We start from the raw sequence: 23,521 nt of genomic DNA on the forward strand, positions 1-23,521 counted from the left end.
GTGAAAGGAAAGGCTATCAAGATATCTTGTTTGAATATTTTGATGTCTTTAATCAAAAAGTGATTCTTGTTTCCTTAAATATTTAATATTCTAATTGATATTTAGAAAAGTGTGGATATGATTTATTCTTTAGCCAAAATGATTTATTTGACTTTAAGTGAGTTTTTTTTTTCTGAAAACTTCTTAATTGTCTTGCACTTATCAAAAAAGAAAGAAAGAAAATAAAATGGCATTACATGATTTATTTATTTTTCTATTTATCTCCAACCATATCTAGCCAAGTGTGAAATTTTATTGATGCATCAATGCTATATTTCCTTTTTGATAATGAATTTTTTGAATTTCACAATAAACTTTGAAGACTATTTTGATTAAATATCTATGGTTTATTTTTTGGATTCTTCAATTATTTTTGGTTAAAACTGAATTCAGTAATTTAATCATCATATTTATTATTTTGCCTTTTGTATTTTTGGAATAAAGTAAACGTATACAAGAAAAGTAAATTTATGATTAATTTTAAAAATAGTTTTTATTTTTATTTATTCCATTTATTTTTTTATATATATATATATATATATTAATATCATTTTTAGTATTTACTTTGACTTGGGTTTTCGGGCGGCGCACCGGTTCCGTCGCCATGGCCGCCCGTCCGCTCACAGTCTGTGCCCTGCTGAGCTCTCTTCTCCCATCACCGCCCCTTCTCTCCCTCCTCTCTTTCTCCCACCTTCGTTCCCATGCGAACGCGAGGAGATTTCTCTCGCTGCCAATCCTACATTTGCTGCCAAATCACGCGAGGAGACTCGCTACCAGCGCCGAGCCATCCGTGGTGACCTCCGAGGACGACAGGTACGGGGGAAAGCAGGTCATCAACCTCACGCCTCATCTATACGATTATGTCTTATCCAATGTCCGCGAACATCCGGTAATGCTCACATCTCGCTATTTTTGCCCCATCGTTTCAGCGGGCGGAATCTGGTTTAATTAATTTTGTTTTGATGCGTTTAGATTCTTCGTGAACTGCGGGAAGAAACATCGGCTATGCCAGGAAGCCAGATGCAGGTATTACTGCTTGTTTCGTTATTTTTGCCTCATGTTGTAGAATACATGTTGTCTCGAATGTATTCTTTGATATGCAACTTCAGATCCTCTTTTTACCTCTGTCCTTCAAGTCATTTCTTGTTTTGTGTGAGAATTTGTAGCAGAACTGTGGTGTGTTTAATATGATTGATGATGATAGATTAGTCCTATATGGAAATGACCATGAAAAGAAATTACATATTGGAGAAAAACTTAGGGTGATAAAACATTAATAACAAATTATGTCGAATCAGGAATGGGCCAAAGTGGTTCAGGAATAAAGGAGATTATGAGATTATATTTTTTGGTCAGATTTACTCCTAGGTTCAAGACAATGATATGTATATACTTTTGTTTCGGTCAGATTTGCCGATGAAAGTGAGTCATTTCATTGTGATCATTGAAGGTGCCTTTCGTTGCAGCCATGACTTAGTTAAACAATCCCCTTGAATGGAAAGATAAAAAATCAGCAGTAGTAAATTTTACTTATATAAACCATACACAAAGTCCATATTTCATGATTATCAGTCTTAGCTCTTGTATTCTACATGAATATTACACCAGAGTTTTTTTTTATTATGTATCTCAGCTCCAGATCAAACACAAGATATATGTATTTTCTTTAGTGTTTAAGCTTGTGACATCTGGTTCTAAATAAATAACTTTTTCCCATAGGTATCTCCTGATCAAGCCCAACTACTAGTGATGCTTGCACAAATTCTTGGAGCACAAAGGTGTATTGAAGTTGGTGTTTATACAGTATGATTTCTTTAAATACATCTTTGTTTGGATTCACTTATTGTTCTTCTATAGACCTTTTGAATACTTTGTTGCCTTCATCATGTATTTTCTCTTCAGTTATTGCAATTGCATGATCATGAATTTGTTCGTTAATTGCTTGCTTTCAAGCATTAATATTACTTGAAATTAACTAAATAACCTTGTCATCACTCGTCATTCCATATAAAGCTTAATGGTAGATAACAATCATTTTCTCCAGCCTATACAGTTGGGCCTAATTCCTCATTTCCTGCTATCTTGATTAGAACTTGCTTTCACTAAGCGATATTGTAGGATCAGACAATTTAACACTAAGTGGTAAACTTTGGACTCATTATGTTAAAAATGTGGACATTATATTATGCTGCAGTTTATTGATCAACCTATATCATTAGGACTAGTAGATGAGCTAGTTTCCTTGCAGATGTGCTAAATATAGATGCAGCTATTTTTTGTTTGTTAACCATTCTATTTAAAGAATGTTATATAATTAAGGATAATTCTCAGCTAAAAATTTCTGCTCTTTATCTCAGGGTTACTCTTCTTTAGCTATTGCAATGGTTTTACCTGAGACTGGTCAATTAGTTGCATGTGAAAGAGATGAGAGATGCCTTGAAATCGCAAAGAAGTATTATACACGGGCTGGAGTTGCTCACAAGGTTTATACCATCTGTGTTTAATTTATCTACATTGCTAGCTAAGATCTAGTGCCTCAGTATACTGTTTATCCGCTACTACATGCTCATATGAATATGATCCAAATAACACTCTTATGTTGGCTTCTCTATTAAAATTGTTGTTGCAATTTCATGATAGTACTCATCCAGGAAGTTCATTCTTTTGGTCATTGTCATCCCTTTTACTGGTATCTTCTTCTTACATGTGTTTTGTTGTTAAAAAAAATTACTCCCCTAGTATGTTGGAAAATGAAAGCCATGCTATATTAAAGGGAACTGTGGGGAGTTTGATTGAAGTCTGAGTAGTATGGTCTAGGTAGCTTTAGCTCAGAAGAAATGGGTGAATTTTGGATCGAAATTGCTTGGCAAACTGCTTTTGTTTCAATCTAAGTGGAGGTTAATATGTTAGAGATCTAATCAAATATTAATTTTGTACGTATATAAAACTAAAACTTCTGCCATTCTAATTTGTCTTTGACGGATCATAATTGTTAGGTGGATATAAAACATGGCCTAGCTGTGGACTCATTAAAATCCTTGATCCAACATGGTGAATCATCCAGGTAAAATTCATGTAAAACAGGTTTTATAAGCATAATATGGCTCACCCTGCTTTCTGTCTGTAAATGGGTCTTGCACTACCTTTTACCTTACAAAGATAAATTCAGTCTTTTGCATTTAGTTTTCTTTAGTAAATAATAATTATGGATGTCCCAATCTTCAAGTTGGTAATTTAAATTATTTGCTAAGCAAATTCAATTTTCTGGGATGCTTTGACACTAACATGTTTAATGTTCTGATCCATTTTCTTTGGAGAAAATGGTTTGAATATCACCACTTGCACTATCATAAATAAATAAACTTTGATACATTAATATTCATCCTGAACATCAACGCTGTCATATGCTCCTAAAACATAGTTTGGTACATTATATTTAGCCATTGAATCATTCAACAAAAATGGAAATACTCAAGAACAAGCCATTTACTTTGCGATTCCTTTTTGTAGACCAACTTTTCTTGAACATTTTGCTTTCTAAGCACAAAAAGGATACAAAGTTTCTTATTTTACTTATGCGAAGAGTCTTTCTTGAGTTTATTTGTTTGTCCTTGTAGTTTTGACTTTGCATTTGTGGATGCTGATAAGCGGATGTACAATGAATACTTTGAGCTTCTATTGCGATTGGTAATGCCCTCACTGATTGCAGGCAATGATAGGTTAAAGAATACTATATGCACATATTTTTTTGTTTTAACTCTGGAATTTGCACATCCATCTTGATGCAGGTTAACTATAATTAATCCCCAAGCACAATTGGAACATTCTTGATATACTTCCATAATCATAAATCATTATAAACCTTTTAGTAAACACAAAGCAGCACGTATTATATTTAGCAAAGTTGAATTTTCTGAATGATGGATCTGTTGCTTTACCAGTCTGCCCTTTAGGTTCATCCCATTTTCAAATAGTTAAACTTTGAGTTTTGCTGTCATATTGATACTAAATTCTGTGCCCCTGTACATTCTGTCAGACCTCTGAAATTGAGAATGGAAAACCACCCTTTTTAATTGAAACTTTGCCAGATATAACAAGTTTATGATGTGTTGAAAATTCTCCCCAATATTCTTCTTGAGATCCATAGGAAAATTGGATCTGTAGAAGTGAAGTTGTTCTGTGGAATCTGAGATCATTTTATGGTCGCAAAAGCATGAACTGCTATCAAAATAGTCTGAGTTTTACCTGGGAAAAGGCTAACAATTGTTAGTTTCCAATCAAGAGATTCACAAAACTGGTTTGCATGTTTTCTACAGTTTGAATTTCTCTCTTTTATTCATGGATTCAAAGGTGGCTTCTCTTCCTCACAGGTACGGGTCGGGGGCCTCATTATCATCGATAATGTTCTTTGGCATGGAAAAGTCGCTGACCCTCAGGTAAGCTCATCCAGTGTCATTTCGTGCTCGGTTTCATCCATTAGATTTGCATTCTTGCATTTTCATTCCCAGGTGAACGATCCAAAGACTACCAGCATAAGAAACTTCAACAGAAAACTTTTTGAAGATGAGCGTATCAGCACTAGTATGGTTGGTATTTTTTTTTCCTTCAATCGCATGCATTTGAGCATTGCTATAATTTCCTTTTATGAGACTATAATGTGGTGTGCTGTGTTTTGGGTTGAGGATAAGAACACATGGTGTTATTATTTAGTTAATTTCTTATTGTTTATTGGATAAACTAATAATAAGTTAATTCATTGTAATTTATAAATTATCTTACAACTCAAAATCAAACTGCAATTATATATGTTTCTTAACCAGAACAAACTAAATTATTTGAAATAAAGTGTCATCAAAAGAAAATTTCAATCAAAAAAACATGCGTGCATGAAATGCTTTATTTTGCTTGTTTGAAATTTTATTCTCGTGGTAAGTAAACCATTTGGGATGTGCAGGTACCAATCGGGGATGGCATGACGATATGTCAGAAGAAAGCGACAGTATAACCTGGATGTAATCTACCCCTTGGGCAGTTGATCTACTCTTCTTTTTTCTTTTTCTTTTTTTTTTTGTTGGGATAAAAGTAGAGCAATTAAAGTGGACTCTTGGCTCCACTTAGAAGTTGGATTTTAGGCTTCCAATTTAAGCTCAAAGTTACATTTACACATTTTCTCTAAATAGTTGATTGCATTTGCACAAAGTTGATGCTCACATGTTCATGTAATCAAATTCTCACGGTTTCAATTTAAATATTTTGCACTATAAAATATAAAAATTTTCAAAATTATTGGATGATAAGTTATTTGTGCTTTCAAATTTATTTGGTGGACGAATCAGAGAGGAGAGCCACCCACCTCTACCTTCGTTATGTAACTTGGAGCTCATGCTATAATTCAATTATAAAATAATTTGGACCAACTAAAATTACTCATGATTTTCTTTACCAGTCAAGTAGCTCTAAATTGTAAATGAATTTTACGTTCACTTTAATAGTACAATAACTACCCACAAAATGGTGGATCTCATTAGTTTCCCAAATCCATCATCACTTTCTCATAACAAATGTAACAGGTTTATATGTTGCTAATCTCGTAAGAGTTTATACATAAACAAGTATTTGGTGTTAATGATCCAACTTTGTACTTTTCCATAACCGTAAACTAATAAATCCCATCACATCCTTCATGGACCCATCATCAGAGGTTTAAAACTCCATTAGGTAATTAATCGATGAATACCTCCAATTTAAAAGTCACTGATAGATTCAGCAACTATTTTAGACTTCAAAAACTTCTTCATGAGGAGAATGAGAATAGCAACGGCCAGCCAAATGGCTGCCCAGTTGAGTGCGCGATCTTGGAACGACTGCTGAACTCTAGGCCTTTGGAGCTGCTCATCAACCTCGACTGTTGGCGTCCTCAACCTCATTTCAGTAGTCGAGCTGACACTTCGGCGTTCAGCATCTGTAACGGCACCAGCCTCATTCTCAGCTTCAACGACTCTATCCTCCATTTGCTGATTCTGAAGCTCCTCTGTAGCTGAAATAGCATCAGGATTAGCATCAATTTCTCCAACTGTGCTATCACTAGACTCGGTGGTTGGGTTTGGCAGAAGCTGAGGCACCAGGGGAGCTTTATTCATCAGGTACTGATGAATCTGATTTGGAAGTAATTAAGATCAGTCATAATATCTGGCAACTATACCATGGCAATATAGAAAAGTATAGGTAAACATGAACCTCATCGATCAACATTTGCCTTTCTGAGTTTCCATATGTTGGAGCAGTTTCACGGGACTTCATAGCAAGCTCCCGCCGAACTTCTTTATTGTAATCCAGTGAACCCAAAGCTCCATTTGGATTGGTTGACATAAAAGCAATTAGGGCTACTAAAGCTGTACGAACTGTCAACAAGATGAAAAATTGGTTAGCCAAATCAAACATTCAGAGACAGTTTCCTATATTTCGTTCAACTCCGATAAAAATGAAGAATATGAAGAGGCTAAACCAATTTAACATCCACACTTAACATAAGTGCCATCCATCTTTAAGGTCTAAGGATAAAAATTTAAGATCCCTAGTCTCCACTTGCTTATCAAATCCAAGATAATAAGCACGATCTCAACTATCATATTTGGTTGCATGTCGCAAATTCTCCAGTTGACAAATGAACCAAATCTATAAAACCTCCTCTGTAACTTAAGTTTTACATTTCCTCTGGTCCTCTAACATATATCTTAAGTCTCTCTTTATTTAACTCAAAAGTCACCCCAACTAGAATTTGATGGGTAATTGTAAACAACATGCCAAGCTCTTGAGCGTACATGGTTTAGTAATCATGATTGTAAACTAACATAGACTATTTTCAAGAAAAAACTAAAAACACATAAAAAGGATCTTGGATTGCATTTTTGTAGGAAAAGTTATCAGAATCCTCAATCTAGTCAGATTTTTCATGCATTTGTTTCAGCTAGGTAGTGCAAACCATTAAGTGTATTGTCCCTGAGTGGTTCTTTTGAAGTTCAGAGAAGGTAATTACCGAAGTGAGTTCTTTAAAGTTAGTCTCCTTGTAAAGTTGATTATTCTTAGCTTATCAAAATTCAAAATATGTTAGAGCTGCACTTGCTTTTTTAACTCTAAGGGATCCCATTCCTAGATGGTGTGCGGATTATGTGTCTCTGATGACTACTGGGGAAATTGCTTATGGGTGATATTAGTTAGCTGCATTTGTATTTATAACCTTGGACACATGTTACTATTGAGTAGCATCATCTTTCAATTTAGGGACGTGACGTTCCTACTTCAATCTAAGGCCCTACTACATTGAGTATTACATGATTGGGTAAGTTAATTGCCCTCCATCTTGCATGAAGAAGAAAACAGAGATGCTTGTTAAAAAACAATTCAAATAGTTAAAATATTCTCAAATCCTTACAACTTTTAGCAGTACGTGTCAATAGGTCACTAAGAAAGGATTTACTATTTCTACTAGTTTCTTGTCTCCAATTTAGCTTTCTATTTTCTAGTGCTTAGAAAATGAATCTGAATGCAAATAAAATAGTCATTTTAAAATAAATCAGTCTGATAAAATAGAACAGTACAGGCATTTACTATCTACCAGTTCCCTCTTATCCTATGGCCAAGAGTATCTCTGCAACCCACTTCTCCATGCTCTCTCTTATTTACATATCACAGAATCACGAAAGCAACCCACCATGTTGATTCTTGAGTCACCTCACCTTTACTTCATCAATGCCACCTCACCTTGTCTCTGCAAGGAGTTTTTGTTGTGAATTTTATTAGAGATTTCTCTAAAACCAACAGGACTCTTGCGCTCTTGGACTGGTACGCCTGACAACTTCAATAGCACAATACCCAATAAAAATGCAACCTCTTCTGGAATTACTTTGCATAATTTCGCAGCAAATTTACTTGTAGTGTACCTTAGTCTAGGGGAAAAAATCACCATGTCTTTGTGAACAGGAATAATGTCTCTTTATTGAGCTCTAATATCAGCAATTTTATTTTATAATAGCCATTACTTGTCAAAAGATTATGTTAATAATGAGAAGAGAACCACCACCATGGAAGATTCAAGTGTTAGGTGTGAGGACCCTGAAATTAATGCTTTGTTATGGGTAAAAAGTGCCCATCTGTAAATATGTAAGAGTAAAGGATCCATTTGTAATTGTTCATATTAGTCCTAATATGTATATAAGGTAGACGGGGCTACCGAGGGTTAGAGTGAAGTTATTCCCTCCAATTCTATCATGGTATTAGAGTCCTTTCTTCATCTTGTCCCTTCGTAACCGGCTGAGCATCCTCTTTGGCATCTATCTTCACTCGATGTCATCTTCTCCGTGTCCATTCATCCACAAATGAACCCGATCGAGCACCTCCTTCCTCTGTCGTCCTCTATGCACTTCAATATATTGTCTTATATGGGTTTAGCTAGGAATACATCTCACAACATTAAGTCTCAAATTTATCTTCCTTATCTTCATCTTTACTTGATGGTTGTCTAAACGATCAACTTGTTCATTTGTCTCTCCAACAGTTCATCTTATTAACTCTCCCCAATTGTTTGGATTTGTACAAGTTAAGCGACTTGTCCACAACTCAACTTTTATCAATGTCTTATCAATAAGTTCTTTTGACTTTCTAGATTTTCCAATCTAGTTTTTATTGTTCTAAGCCATCTTCAATCAGGATATTTGGTTCTAGGATTCTACCACCTAGCATCTCCATCTCTTATATCTATTACAATAGTGATGATAACGATGCTTATAATGCAGCACAATAAACTATAACACAATAGAGAGATTTTGCTTGGAGTAAGATATGGTAAATTTTTGTGGACTAAGGAACCATGCTTTTTATATATATACAGTATTTAGCACTAAGGTACGGTGGATTTTATGGTGCATTTTTTGATTTTTTTTTTTTTTGCAAAAAATTAACTAAATATTGAAAATTCAACCTAGTAAATAGATTTTAAATAGCTATATTCATAAAAGAGAGCAATTATAATGGATTTATGTGGCCTAGTCTTTTGTTAAAGCGGCGTTCAGGTCTCCAATCAGTTAGCAAAAGCTTGCACTGGGTAGGCAGCTTTCTCTCTTGCTCCTGAATCCTTCATCAGGTTAGTTGATACCTCCATTACCTATCAACAATGTGGTTGTCCAAATTTGTGCAACCATCATATTTTTCTCATTTAAATTTTTTCACAAACACATACAAACCTGCAAACACTCATACCTTTTAAGCTTAATTATTTAACTGATAGGAGCAAAAGAACCTAGGAGGATGTATATTCAAGTGTATACATAAACATTTAAACATTAAAGTCAGTTTTTCAAAAGGTAATTGGGATCAAAGGTAGGGAACTTTCCATCCTTAAAGCAAGTCAAGACTTGATAAAAAAAAAAAAAAGAACAATCCTATAATTCACTGCATTGAATGTGATTGGTCTAAAGATTTAAGAATGAAACATTAAGTTTCAACTTCTGGGGAAAAGACGATAATAATGCCAAGAAAGACTGATGTAGATCAACATTAAGTTTCAACTTCTAAGGAAAAGGCCATGTGTAGCCAATCACAAATGATTTGACACTATATCCAATAAATTAAACAAGATTCAAAGCAGTAAATAGATCAACGATATGGCACATAAAATGATTAGGACATTATGCTTGTAACAAAATGAATTATGCCGCAACAAATCAGATTTTATAGTAACAGCAAGTATAAGTAATTAACAAAAACTATTTGTCTTAGAGGTCAATTGAAAATCAGTGACATTAGACTACTGTAATATTTTAGGAGAATATATCATAAAAGGGAGAGAAAAGGTGGAGAACATATCAGAAAAGAGCGTGTCACGTACCACTCCATGATGGTTGCCAATGTTCAGGATGATAATTGGAGATGCTTAAGCAGATCTTGGTCTGTGTTTCAAAACGACCATTTGGCTGCATAGCAATCCAAAGGTAAAGGAATTATATAAGTAAATTACTAAGACAGAAAAAAGGGACAAATTTACGTATTAGAAGATTTTAGAGAGGAAAGAGGTTATTACAGTCAGAAACATGAATGAAGGTGGTTTGAATGGGTACTCTGCAGGCAACTGAATCCGCCCGTGATAGATTCCTCCCTCAAATTCTGTATCCCGAGGCCCTAAAATGGCAAATTGCCACTCAAAAATGTTGTCCTGGAAACCATGAAAGAAGAGCTTATGAAAAACTACACCTTCCTGGAAACCAGAATTGCTTTTCAGAGACGAAATCACCCTAAACCAAAACCACAGCACCCTCTCGCCAGGATCAGTAAAAAAATTAAATCTACGTAAAGACGGCCTTCTCACAAACACGTCCTACCACGTAAATTCCACGATCGGCTAAACAAATTGAAAGGATCCAGCCAAATTACAACCATCGACGAACCAAAATCTTCTGAATTTTATACGAGTAAGAATCTCGGCTCGGAGCAGATTGATTACCTCGAGGGGAAGGCTCAGGAAATCATCGGAGGGGTTAGCCTGCATCTCCTTCACCTCCTGAAGGATCCGCTTGACCGCCGGGTTCCTCCTGTTGTAGCGGTCCTCAGCCATGGCTGCCGGTGGGGAGAAGGTAGGAAGGCGACGACGTTGAGATGCGAAAGCGGATCGCTTCGATTGGATCAACAGAGCGACAATCTCCGTCTCCGATTCGACGGGGTGTGTTTCACGCGGAAAGACGTGGCTCTGAAGACCGAAGAAGTACGTGGCAACGTTCTATTGGACAATTGCAGCTCTCATTTGGCCTAGTTTAGGGCCACCATAACAAAACCTAAATTTACTCCCCAAAGTTAAAATTGAAAATTTTATTCCTTATTTGATTATGAGAATACTCCATTATTTTTAAATATTATATATATATATATATATATATATATATATATATATATATATTCTACTTTGAAAATATCAAATATATTTTCTAATTATTTGAATGTTCCAGCTTCGTTGATTAATTATGAAAATAAACAATTTTTCTTCTAGTTTATCTAGAAGTAAATTCAGACTACAATTTATGCACAATCAAAAATCAAATTTTAAAATATTCCTCTTATTTGAGATTTAAATTTTGATCATCTTATTGATCTTTTAAGTGTTTTACCACTGCACCATACTTGTAAGAAAAAGTCAATACTTCTAATTGACAATGCTATGAGAATCAAAGAACATTGACAAACTATTAATTTATCAATCTTGCCTTAACAAAAACTAATGGATAGGAATGAATTAGTTCAATAATTGTAATTGTCTTTAGAAAATTACATTTGCAATAAATGTTCCAATACATGAAAAGAAACCAGAAATTACTCAACAAATTCCTGTTTCTTTCACAAATACAAAACCTTTAATCAAGAAATATCATTCGATGCACTTGTGCAGAGTATACATGGATCATGCCCTAGCACAGACAAATTAGAGGGCTCAATCGGATTCATCCATTGCTTCAAAGTTAGGAGCATACCAACCCAATTCTTCCCTTATCCTGTTAATCCTTTCAATTTGTCCTCTAGAATCCCCAATAGCTGTTGTAAATGGGTATATGTATGTAACTTTTGTTGCCATAGCTCTAAAAGCAACAATGTTTGTTTTGATCAAGAACTCCATTACATCGCGCCCAAATCCTCCATCAACCTCTGCAAGTAAATATCGGCCTGAAATATGCAAGTTCCAGAATGTCACTGCTTGTTCTTTTGTGAACAAACAATTTTCCATGGTAAAAAAAATGATATAGTTCAACTTAGAATCAGCAAGCCAATAGTTCAACTTAGAATCAGCAACCAAATCATCAGAGGCAGTGAAAAAACTAAGAATAGGCATAAGTTTTGGGATAAGTTAAATAGCTTGAAGATTTTACAGAGAACCTCAAATAGCTGTCTGAAAAGATTGCTAGTATATCAGTGTCATTTTAGCAAACAATTAGCCATAATCAGCTTTTACAAATAAGAATTGTATGCAAAAGCAGGCTACTATAATTTTTTCCAAATTTAGATTAAGAAGTTTTCACTCTTTCAAGGTAAGCCAGCTCCAGCTCATGTAGTAATTTTGAAGTAAATTTCTCTGGAATTTTTATTTTTCCCATATAAATGTAGATAGGCTTGTTAATCTGTAGATAAGTGATATATTATACAACACTTTGTTAGCATATGATATATGCTTAAGGTTTTCAGCTTTGAAGTAAATTTCTCTGGATTGATCTTTGTTTATTTTCTATTCAATTTGCACAAGGTTCAACTAAGTTCTAACCTTTTTTTTTTTTGTCTCAACAGATTGGTTTCAATGATTAAGTGGGCATAATTTAACTGCAAAATTCAAGTAAATTACCGTCAGGAGTTTCTTCATCTACCTTGAACTTGACATTTCTTTGGGTTTTTAGTATTGCATCTTTCAAGTTCTGTTCAAATAAGAAAAAAGAAAACATATTATATCGACAGAGAACAGCATACGATTTCAGAAAATTCTACCAAACTCTACACTTAGGTAAAAATTAATAATAATAAAAGAAAAGAGAAACCTGAATGACATTTGCGGAATAATCATCTGGAAGCATCCACGGAAAGGCGAACGATGAAGAATTTGGGTTTGTTGACACGCAACCGGGGTTCGTGGACGGACAAGGTCTAATTTTTCTGCAGCAAAAGGCGTGCTCAGACAAATTCCCTTCTGGTGAAAGGATCAATCGATGCGCGATGATGTGAAAGAGGTCGCCATTACCCGTTCTGCAATCCCAGCTGCAACATCTGCGACTGCGCGTAGGGAGTCGAAGGTGGGAAGGGGGGAGCCCGAGGGTTGGGGTAAGGGACCGCCACGGAGGGCAACGGAGAGCTCAGTGTGACGGCGATGGCGAGAGGAGCCAAGGAAGAGAGAATAATACCTTGGGCATCTACGAAGGAAGGAGGAGCCGGAGATTGATGTCTGCAGGAGGGGAATGGAGGGATGCGCGTAAGCGTCCTTTGTGAAATCCCCATCGTCTCTTGGCTTTCGGTTCTCTTCGCCCTCGCTTAACTCACGATGCTCTAGATAACGATCAGATGGAACAGTTTGTTAGCCGTCAGATGTTTTTGCTGTATTAATAACCATCGATCGCATGGTTCATTTGTTTTCCCCCTTCCTTCCGTTCTCGATCTTTGTCTGCCGGCGGCGCTGCGGTCCTACTTCGTCGTCGTCTTCATGTTGAGAAGAATCGTTTTGATTTTGCGACGCCCAATCATCGTCTCGGTCTCCGCGCCGCCGCATCGATTCCTCAGGCCCAGGTTCCACATCCTCAGACCTCTCTCCTCCTCCTCTTTCTCCGACGTTGATGCCGGTGATTCCGACAAACACGACGACGACGACGACGACCATGGCGGCAAGATTGATGCGCAACTTCGCCGGGACATCGACTCCGTCCTTGCTTCTCTCCGCGGATTCGCCGCCGCTGACAGCAGCAGCGCGGAGGCCTCCAAACTCAGGCTGCAGCAGTGCGGTGTCGCCCCCTCGTCGGAGCTGGTTAACACTGTCCTCTCGCACTCCGCAACGACTGGGTCTGCGCCTTCAACTTCTTCCTATGGGCCGCAGAGCAGCCGGGCTACTCCCATTCCCCCCGCGACTACCACTCCATGATCTCCATCCTCGGCAAGATGCGGCGCTTCGACACCGCCTGGTCCCTCGTCCACCAGATGCGCAACGCCGGCCTCGTCACTCCTGCCACGCTCTTGGTCCTCATCAAGAGATACTCCGCCGTCCACGACGTTGCCGGCGCGATCAACGCCTTTCACACGCTCAGACGCTTCGGCATCACGCCGGGGCCCTACGATTTCCAAGGTCTTCTCGCCGCGCTCTGCCGATACAAGAACGTCTCAGACGCCGAGCACCTGCTTCTGTGCAACCATAAGACCTTCCCATTCGACACCAAGAGCTTCAACATCGTCCTCAACGGCTGGTGCAGCATCGTGGTCAGCGTCCGGGAGGCGAAGAGATTCTGGAGGCTGATGCACAACAGTGAGATCGAGAAGGACGTTGTCTCCTACGCGAGTATGATCTCCTGCTACTCCAAAGTTGGCAATCTCAATGCCGTTCTCAAGCTCTTCAATCAGCTGAAGGAAATGGGCATCAAGCCCGACCTCAAGATCTACAACGCGGTTATTCACGCCCTAGCGAAGGGGAAGTGCTTCAATGGTGCAATGCGACTGCTGAAGGCGATGGAGGAGAGCGGTACCAGTCCAAATGCTGCCACTTTCAATTCCGTCATCCGCCCGCTCTGCAAACTACGCCGTGTGGAGGATGCAAGGAAGCTGTTCGACGAAATGGTTAACAGAGGCCTTTCGCCTTGCATACGCACCTACCACCCGTTTCTTGATGCGGCAAAGAACGTCGACGATGTGTTCGACCTGTTGGCCAGAATGAGAGAGTCCAATTGCAGCCGGGCAATCGAAACATACATTATGCTGATAAGAAAATTGTCGAGATGGCGGCAGCAGCACGAAAGTGTCTTCAAGGTATGGAATGAGATGCAGCAGGATGGTTTCAGCCCTGACAGAAGTGCCTACATTGTCCTGATCCATGGTCTGTTTTTGAATGGCAAGTTAGAGGAGGCTGCCACTTACTATGCAGAAATGAAAGCCAAAGGCTTTCTTCCTGAGCCAAAGACCGAGCAGATGGTTCAGGCTTGGTATTTGGGCAAGGAGTTGAGTCAAAAATCAGTTATGGGAGAAGAATTGGATTGCAAGGGAATTGCTCCTGAAACTTCATCAACAGAGCGTAACCGTGCAAGGAACAAAGGATTATCAAAAGATACTGAAATGAGAAAAATTACCGCAAAATGAGAAAAATCTGTGGAGAGGTTACAAGGGAACGCCGAGGGATTTGGAAACATCAGATTGGTGTTATCGCAAATGCAACCTATGAACCGCCCACCTCATACTACAAGCAACGACCAGTGATGGCTCTATGAGTGAATGAGTGATGGACATGGAGCTGTCTAGGCTCTACAATAAGCATAGGCTTCAAGAGTTGCCATGTTGCAAGGGACTGTTATTGCTCAACCTAATCCAAGTATTCAGCCATTGCATTCAATGGTAAAGAAAAGAGCAAAGCAACAGGCACTGCATTAGGGACATCATTTGCTTTAACAGGTTCAAATATGATCATTTGACAGTTTTATGAACTTTGGCACAGTGGCGAGCTTCCTTTTCTCGAATGAAAGTGTAAAATAGAGCTGTGTGCAGTTTGTCTAATTGTTTTAGGAGTCAACATTTATTTTTTATTGCTATAAATAAGCATCTTGCCTCTCCACTTCATGTTTGCAATACATCTTTTCTTTCTTGCTTTATTACAAGTTTGATATCTATTTGGCTTAATCTTGTTCATACTGAAAATATTTATCAAGTAACAATTGATTGTCTTAGTTATGGCTACTTCATGACCTTTGAACTTCCTAGAATAGTATAAGCTGATTTCATGAGGGAATTGCAATTTCTGGCATAAAAAGTTGAAAGAGACCAACACTTATTGTACACTAAATTTTGCATTGTAAATGAATAAAATATTCATAAATAAGCTGATTTCAGGTAAATAAACTTCGTATGGCACTTACATAGACATGCTCCCATCAACTTGAAACGTCTGTAGAAGGAAACTTGTATACATGTTAAGAAAGTGTTACCAACCAAATCATTCATTTGATTTAGTGAAGTCTAATAAACACCTAATATGTATGAGAAGCAGAATATTAAACCAATAGAATGAGCACAATGTCAGCTACTTCGTTACTCTAACTGGTTGAGATTGTATTAGAGGTTCACAGGAGAGAAAAGTATTTCAAAGTTCTTAACAATCTTGTTATTAAAAAAAATAATCAAGCAGTTTATCGTCCTAGTGATCAAGTAGTCCGCGTTAATAAAAACAACACATTGATCCTCAGCAAAATTTTTCCTAAACGAGAGACTATTACATATTCCATGCTATGGAAATGGAGAACTACAGGTTTCATATAGAAAATTGAATAATAATAATAATAATAATAATAAATATAAAAATAATGATAATACTGCACTCTGTACTACATTAACAGATGATGATTTCACGCGGCCAGTGAGACTCTTTTGCCTTCCACAACGAATGCCTTGCTGCCTTCCAACTGCACACACAAAAAGGAAAATAATAGCAATAACATTTACAAAAGCCAAAATCAACTACAGAGAAAGATGCAGATCTATACAACAAATGACAATACGGATTGACCAAAAAAGATTAACAGCTTGTCAAAAAAATAAAATCTGCAAAAAAGTATACAACTATCATGTGGTTAAATTTGTTCAGCATAAACGAACACTTGGCCCTTCTGTTACAAAAATGACGTCGAAATACCACCCATGCAATTGTTATTCCCTAGTCATCCTTCTTCGCTATTTGTTACTCCATTCCAAACAATTTGATCTATGTTGTATGTTTTGAGTGGCCAATCAATCTCATCGATCTACCTACGAGGTATGCTCAGCTCGCCTAGTCCAACAATCTCGCTTGGTCCACCCAGCCTAACTAATCCGCTCAGTCAACCCTGATCAACCCAATCAGTTCACCTAGCCATCTGACCCAACTGACTTGCTCAATCTGTTCGATTCGCTCATTTTATTCATCTCAACTGCAATTTTGAGATGATAACTTGATAACAGATGTTATGTTTAATAAAGGTACAATGATGTTTTACTGATTAAGTTATTCATTGAAATGGATCATTCCCCCTCAAATTATCCATCGACACATTTGAACAGAATCATTGTGGAATTAACGATTTCAATTCTGCTCCAATCAAGCATACCAAATGCAACGACCAATCAAGCATACCAAATGCAACCACCTAATGGTATATTTCCTATACTTAATGTCACATGCAATAATCAAGACATGTCTGTAATAAACAATATTATGCTTTGGTGAATAAATATAATCTATATTTACTTGTATATCAATTAAATTGTATCTAGAAAGGAATTTTCATTATAATTGATTTAGATAGGAATAAATATCTACCAAGATTTCAACGTGTCTAGCAAAACTAGTGAGAAACGATGAGCAGCTAAGAATAAATATTAACAAAATACTTCAAGTAAAAGTTACCTTTCTCTTCAAGTATGACAAAGCATCATGCTTTGACGAAAAGTCCGAAAGGAGAGAACCAGAGTGTGCCTCAACATGTAGTTTAAGCTTCCTCAACTTCATTGAATGTGAAGGTGCCTGAGATGATTATTCGTGTTAACAAAGTGAAGACACTAGATAAGCTATAGTATGGCTAAAATGGAACCTGATGAAGCAACACTCTGCACAACTTCTTTAGCTTTATCTTTGGCTGCACAGTATCATTAGCTTCTAAATCCTCACTCTGCTTCCTCTTTGCTGGGCCATTAGAATCATCAGAGTGCTCAACTTCACTGTCATCAAAAGATGTTTTTTTCCCATTCCAGTGGCAACCAGCAATCTTCTTTGGCTGATCCTTGATCCCAAGCCCTTGTTTTCCTGTTGTAGCTTTATCCTGTAAATATGGAACAAGAGAAATTATCAGCAACCATCCATGTGAAAGCTATTAAAAGATGCACTGTTTTAATGGTACATGGGCCACATTTATGTATGTAGGATTAAGATTATTATTTGCATATCCCATACACCACTCTGATATGGTATAATTCATATCATGGATATGCAGCCATATGGGGCTTTGGTGTTCAATTACCTCACTTAGTCAAATCGATTTACTAATTTCAAGCCAACTAAGTATGAAGACAAATAAACAACATTTGAACAACAAAGATCTAGTTAATGTTCAATTCAATGCAAACATGAGGAATCAAGAAGAATGGAAGAGATTCGTATTTAGGTTATTTTTTGTTATTATAACCTAAATTCAATTATCTAGGTTATATATTCAATTCAATGCAAACATGAAGAATCAAGAAGAATGTAATGTTTTATTATGAGTTTTGTTCAATTAGTGGCAATGGGAAATAGGTTATATTTCGTTATTCTATCTTGAGTGATTTTTAGTATGTGTTCTTGCAATGTGATATATAATTAGAATTTATGAATGTAAACATGGCTGTCTAACTATAGTTTCATATTTTAATATCATACCTCCTAGACACCCCGCCTACCACCTAGAACTGATTTTAATACATTGATATTGCCAACAATATAACTTTCCAAAGTGTTATCAATGTAATACCATGACTTCATATACCTTGGGAAAAAGGTACGCATTATCCTACCCATGATGTCTAAGACAATATTCAAGAAAAATAGGCATCTTGAGGTTGCAGGCCTAAGAATGAAAAGTATTAAATCAAAGAAATCACCCACATGAACGAGCTTATACAAATTTTCTTGATCTTCTTCAGCAAATGTCTTGCGCTCATTTGAAGATGGAGGTTCAGAATCCTGAGGTAAGGAGGACCTACTAGTATGTAATTTCGCTCCAAGAAACCCTCCAGAAATGAATCCAAGTTTGTGGCCCCACCACTGTGCATTTTCCTCTTTGCAGCTCACTACCACATGCAAAGGACAAGATAAGCATTAATTTCCCAAGTAGAAGAGTAAGAGCAAAGGAAACATGTATAAGAAATCTAAAAATAGTAAAAGCAACACAAGAACTCAGAAAGTGAAAATGTCAGTGAATAGATAAAATGGCAAAAAGTTCAAATTTAAACTTATTTAAGGCAAAAGGTCTGTATTTAATATCAATTTTTTAATTTGTATAAGCACATTCTGTGAGATACTATTTTTTTTCTTTGCTGCATTTTCTTATTGATTTATCTTTTTATTTAAGTTATTATGTGAGGGAATTTGATGGTGATTAAGGTTTCCAGAACCATAAAAATGTAATGATCTCAGAATCACGCATGGGCAGAATTGGATGAAGAGATGTGATTGATTACACAGCCACAACCACAACGACAACAAGACAAGGTGAGGATAGCTCTGATACCATATTATGGTAGAAATTATTCCTTATAGGAACCTTGTATAACCTCATCTACCTTTATATACATATTATGACATATAAAATATTACATGTAGATCCTCTACCCTTGTATATTTACACATGGATCTCTTGCCCATAACAATGATTTTGAAACGATTAATTACAACAATACACATTCATTATATTTCAGATTATTCATTACACATGCAATTGTTACATAATTTTATATTGATTAGTTTCCAAGCAGGATCATTGCAAAAGCATTCGAAGAAAGTTATCATGGTATTAACTAAGATTTATTTAAAAGATCAACTGTATAATAGGTCCCAATCAATTTAAGTGTGACTGAAACTTTTCCAAAAAGAACCCATTAGAGTCTTGATTAACAATATGACCTCTTAACTACAGAACTCTTTGGACATACTTAGGCAGAGACAAGATCAAGGTTTAAGTGGTTAACAAATTAATCCAAAAGGTATCTGCAATTCACAATATCTAAAAAAATATACAGTTCAAACTTATAATATGTCTTAAGAGCAGCAAAATAAAAATATTACAACGAAAAATCCAACATTGGTAGAACTCTTTGAGGTCCTATGTAGAGTATAAGTGTGAAGACAATATTCCAGAATTACCAGCAATATAAAGTAAAACTCTTTGAATTCAAATGCGTGCTGCACAATTAGCAATATGCATCCCACAAGTTGACCAACTTAATAATCAAATAAAAAAAAATCAAACTAAAAAAAAAAAAGAAACACAGTGAATGTTAGCTGCATACCTTCCTGATCAATGTTTGAATCAGCTGGCATGTATAAAGTTTCATTTTCAACATCAAGATCAGTCTGGCTACAGTCCTCAGCTTTACTAACCTGAAAATAACATGTCCATGTGAACACCATCTTGCATATTTGTAATCGTTTATTGTTGTGAAACGTGTTAGTGAGCACACAGAGAAACAGGAATTGATTAAAAAAATATATACACAAATGGCTAATCTCTTACAAGAATTCCTTGAAGATCCTCGGCCGAGTATGAATTCACACTCTTACCCCTCTCTCTTCTCTTATACCTATTTGAAACTACAGAAAATTAACACCACAAGAAGAGAAGTTTGCATGAGTAGTCCAACTACTAGAATGAGGAAAGTAATCAACCTTCCTTGAGGCCTAGTGACCTTAACGACTGGATCTTTATTTGATACATCATTTGTAGATTCAATCTCATCATTTTCTATCAGTCTAGCTTCTGCATGTCAAAAAACACAGATCGAAATGGTTGAAGCATTGTAAAAGCTAACAACCAAATTAGCTAAATATCAAAATTTCCAAACAATACCTTTCTCATAAGGTACAGCTACTTGCTGCATAAATGAAAGAACAAAGGAAAATGATAAGATAAAATTCAAAAAGACGGTAACAAGAAGGCTCCAAATTTACATCATCTGAGCAACAACATTACCACTTTTAGCCTTCTAAGAATATCGTCAAATTGGGAAGTATCAAACGCCCAGTTATTAGAAGCCTTATCCAAACCAATTCCTACCAGATGAATCATTAATTAAATAATTCTAAATTTAAAAAAAAAAGTGATTTTACTAATTTATTCAAGCAATAGCTATCCTAGTTAGAAAATCATTGATAACCTGCTGTGTCCTGCTTGTTTTTCACTCTGATATGACCCTTAATGCCTTGCTTTTCTTTGCCAAGGCCTTCACCTTCTTCCCAGCCCTACAAGAAGTTAAGAAGAAAGCACAAATAAACTACACAGGAAGATGCCTTAAGCAGAAGCAATTCCTGTCCACGTATGGTTCAACTTGCATAATCATTGTTCCAGAACAAAAGAATAATAGAAATAAATTGGCTATAAATAATACCATGATTAGCACAATATAAATCAGTTTACAATATCTATCTCCTGATTAACCATGATTAGCGCAATATAAATCAGTTTACCATGAATAGAGCTTGGTAAATTTTCGCTAGTGATACTGAGTACCAACTATTCACTTGCAGGTATGATTAGACATTTTCCTGCAATTGGATTGTGGCAATGGTGGTACCATAAGCTTACTATGTTTTGTGACCACTATTAGTAACATGAGATTAAAATGGAACATGTGGAGGGTAGTGGGATGCCTACCCTCCAACTCAACGACACTACAGTAACAATTGTTGTTGTAGCGTAGCAAATTTTGAGGTATCCATCAGTACAAATTATTGCCTTATTTTGAAAGATGACTTAGTATTCCATGTATCCATTGATGATCAGGCAAGCTATGGTGGAGGTGCATACTAAATCAAAGCTATGAGTTGCTTGTCATGTGTCGTGGGTCAGGCTACTCTAGATTAGATTTCAACTCAATTGTATGACTTCAATGCTACTTTAGAAAATGATGCAAATTAAAATAATCACTAGAAAGTAATGAAATGGGAGGTGCCAATCATATGTATAGATATTTCAGCATTGTTAAAAAGGTAATTACACTGCTGCAATTCAAATTCTCGAATCCCGTATTCCAGTAATTTTTATTGCACATTTCTTCATAAACAAAGTTATACTATCTAACGTAGATAATTGATGAAAACAACTTGAACCTCCTTGCAGAAGATAAGGCGCCATAATACATGATATCGATTCCTTTTTATTCGTAAAAAAATCAACGTTGAATACACATGACCAACCCAATCCCTGATATCGTGAAGAATTTTAATTCACTACACAGACAAAAAAAAAAGGGCAAGTCAAGTGGATATAAGCGCGCAATACATGAAATACCAACAAGATCATGAGCCAAATATAAATTATAACGTTAGAGAGCAACACGGATCGATACATTTCGTAAAGCATTTCATCAGACGAAATAATGGGTGAAATTGATGCGTATGGAAGAAGTAACACGAACCATTTGTTTCATGAAGCGAAAGGCGGCGGAGTCCCGAGCGACTCCGGAGTAGCAGGCGGGGATTTCCGGCGTCGCCATCCTTCAACAACCTTCGTTCCACACCGCCCTGCCCCCGCTCGCACACCCGCCGCAACTGAACTTCCCACGCTTAACCCTAATAAGTAATAGTTTTTTTTTATACGAAGACACCTCTTTTTCCATTAATATAAAGAAATGCCACTTTTAAATGACTCACTTCACTTCTTCCCTTTCCTTCATCAGCGGTGAGATCATAAGTAGTTATTATAAAATTGAACATTTAAAGGGGGTTTGGTTTAGAATTTTTTTTATTTTTTATTTCTATTTTTTTATTTTCTGATTTAATTTTTAAAAAATAAAAAATACTAGTATGATATATTATTTTTTATTTTCTAAAAAATAAAATTAAAAAATATGTTTATTTATTAATATAAAAAATTATAAATAAAATAAATTTTTTTAATAAAAATATCATCTTATTATGAAAAAGAAAAAATCATACAAGAACGAGAATAACCATATTAGAAAAGGGTCAAACCTGACCTTCTAATACATCATAACTACAAAAGTACTATGAAATCTAATTGAAATCAAATTAATTAATTAATAAATTTTAATTTAAATATTTATAAATTTAAAAAATAATTTATTGTAAATTTTTAAAAATAAAATTAATGAATTATATTTATTAATTTAATAAATTATTTTAATAAAATAATTCATTAAAAATAATGATTTTAATAAAATAATTGATTAAATTAATAAATATATTTTTTAATTTTATAATTTATTAAAATAATTATTTCAATAAAATAATTCATTAAATTAATAAATATAATTCCTTAATTTTATTTTTTTTAATTTAAAACAAATTTATATTTATATTAATAAAATAATTTATTAAAATAAATATGTTATTAAAATAATTAGTTAAATTAATAAATATAATATGATAATTTTATTTTAATAAAATAATTTTTTAAAAATAATTATTTTAATAAAATAATTTATTAAATTAATAAATATAATTTATTATTTTTTAAACATCGGCAATTGCCGTCTAGGAGGCAGCAGCCACAATCGCGACAGCAGCTGCTACGGTGGATGCCGCGGCAGCAGCTACTGCGATGGATGCCGCGGCAGTAGCGGCCTTTACCATGGCAACAACGACCGCGGCGGTAGCAATCAATCGTTTGAAGCAGCGCGTTCTTTTTCCTTTCTTAGAGCATCTCCAATGGATGCCTTATTCCACCATTTTGGTGTAAAAAAACACCAAATAAATTCCAATGAATACCCCAAATTTGGTACCATTTTGGTGCAAGTGAACAGTGCAGCACCAGCACCAGGATGGTGTTGCACTGTTCACTTGCATCAAAATGGTGCAAGTAATTATTTATTTTAAATAAATATATTATAATATTTAATTTGTATTTAAAATATTCTTAAATATTATAAATTAATATTATTTAATTAAATTAAATTTCTTTTGTAAATTTTATATATTATAAATTTATATTAGTTATTAACTTAAATGAGTAGTATTTAAAATATTTGTTAT

The 23,521-nt window shown here is 35.6% G+C and overlaps 5 protein-coding genes across 7 annotated transcripts; 2 read left to right on the forward strand and 3 right to left on the reverse strand.

Annotated features, from left to right (window-relative positions):
* The first annotated feature begins 631 nt into the window (after window positions 1-631).
* LOC141841372 (uncharacterized) lies at window positions 632-5,111 on the forward strand. Of its 2 annotated transcripts, none has more exons than XM_074729535.1 (9): window positions 632-928; window positions 1,012-1,065; window positions 1,759-1,842; window positions 2,397-2,522; window positions 3,036-3,103; window positions 3,657-3,726; window positions 4,410-4,475; window positions 4,548-4,625; window positions 4,994-5,111. In XM_074729535.1, the coding sequence occupies exons 1-9, from the start codon at window positions 644-646 to the stop codon at window positions 5,042-5,044; spliced, it is 882 nt and encodes a 293-aa protein (XP_074585636.1). In that variant the 5' UTR covers window positions 632-643; the 3' UTR covers window positions 5,045-5,111. The 2 variants fall into 2 exon arrangements, with proteins under 2 accessions (XP_074585636.1, XP_074585635.1); XM_074729534.1 differs by having other exon boundaries at window positions 4,548-4,620.
* Window positions 5,112-5,567: 456 nt separating this feature from the next.
* On the reverse strand, window positions 5,568-10,755 carry LOC141841003 (ubiquitin-conjugating enzyme E2 32-like). Its single transcript, XM_074729118.1, has 5 exons — window positions 10,535-10,755; window positions 10,115-10,246; window positions 9,923-10,007; window positions 6,277-6,440; window positions 5,568-6,194 (listed from the first exon to the last, which is right to left on the reverse strand). The coding sequence occupies exons 1-5, from the start codon at window positions 10,643-10,645 to the stop codon at window positions 5,784-5,786; spliced, it is 903 nt and encodes a 300-aa protein (XP_074585219.1). The 5' UTR covers window positions 10,646-10,755; the 3' UTR covers window positions 5,568-5,783.
* Window positions 10,756-11,325: 570 nt separating this feature from the next.
* On the reverse strand, window positions 11,326-13,056 carry LOC141839638 (thylakoid lumenal 17.9 kDa protein, chloroplastic). Of its 2 annotated transcripts, none has more exons than XM_074727433.1 (4): window positions 12,803-13,056; window positions 12,603-12,717; window positions 12,413-12,482; window positions 11,326-11,742 (listed from the first exon to the last, which is right to left on the reverse strand). In XM_074727433.1, exons 1-4 carry the CDS (start codon window positions 13,054-13,056, stop codon window positions 11,513-11,515), a joined length of 669 nt encoding a protein of 222 aa, XP_074583534.1. In that variant the 3' UTR covers window positions 11,326-11,512. The 2 variants fall into 2 exon arrangements, with proteins under 2 accessions (XP_074583534.1, XP_074583535.1); XM_074727434.1 differs by having other exon boundaries at window positions 11,417-11,742; window positions 12,603-12,708.
* Window positions 13,057-13,121: 65 nt separating this feature from the next.
* LOC141837377 (pentatricopeptide repeat-containing protein At5g15010, mitochondrial) lies at window positions 13,122-14,892 on the forward strand. Its single transcript, XM_074724790.1, is given in 3 exon segments — window positions 13,122-13,203; window positions 13,206-13,595; window positions 13,598-14,892. Coding segments are annotated over 3 exon segments (1,713 nt in total). The 5' UTR covers window positions 13,122-13,175.
* A 1,039-nt stretch (window positions 14,893-15,931) lies between these two features.
* LOC141840917 (G-patch domain-containing protein 1-like) lies at window positions 15,932-22,061 on the reverse strand. The gene is made up of 11 exons (XM_074729021.1): window positions 21,946-22,061; window positions 20,686-20,770; window positions 20,502-20,581; window positions 20,379-20,403; window positions 20,198-20,288; window positions 20,046-20,112; window positions 19,822-19,912; window positions 18,419-18,603; window positions 17,370-17,597; window positions 17,186-17,302; window positions 15,932-16,205 (listed from the first exon to the last, which is right to left on the reverse strand). Exons 1-11 carry the CDS (start codon window positions 22,021-22,023, stop codon window positions 16,149-16,151), a joined length of 1,104 nt encoding a protein of 367 aa, XP_074585122.1. The 5' UTR covers window positions 22,024-22,061; the 3' UTR covers window positions 15,932-16,148.
* Window positions 22,062-23,521: the final 1,460 nt, after the last annotated feature.

The sequence above is a fragment of the Curcuma longa genome, chromosome 11, assembly GCF_044706935.1.
Source record: "Curcuma longa cultivar G26 ecotype Majalengka, Jawa Barat chromosome 11, ITB_CL_G26_1.1, whole genome shotgun sequence".
NCBI lineage: Eukaryota > Viridiplantae > Streptophyta > Magnoliopsida > Zingiberales > Zingiberaceae > Curcuma > Curcuma longa.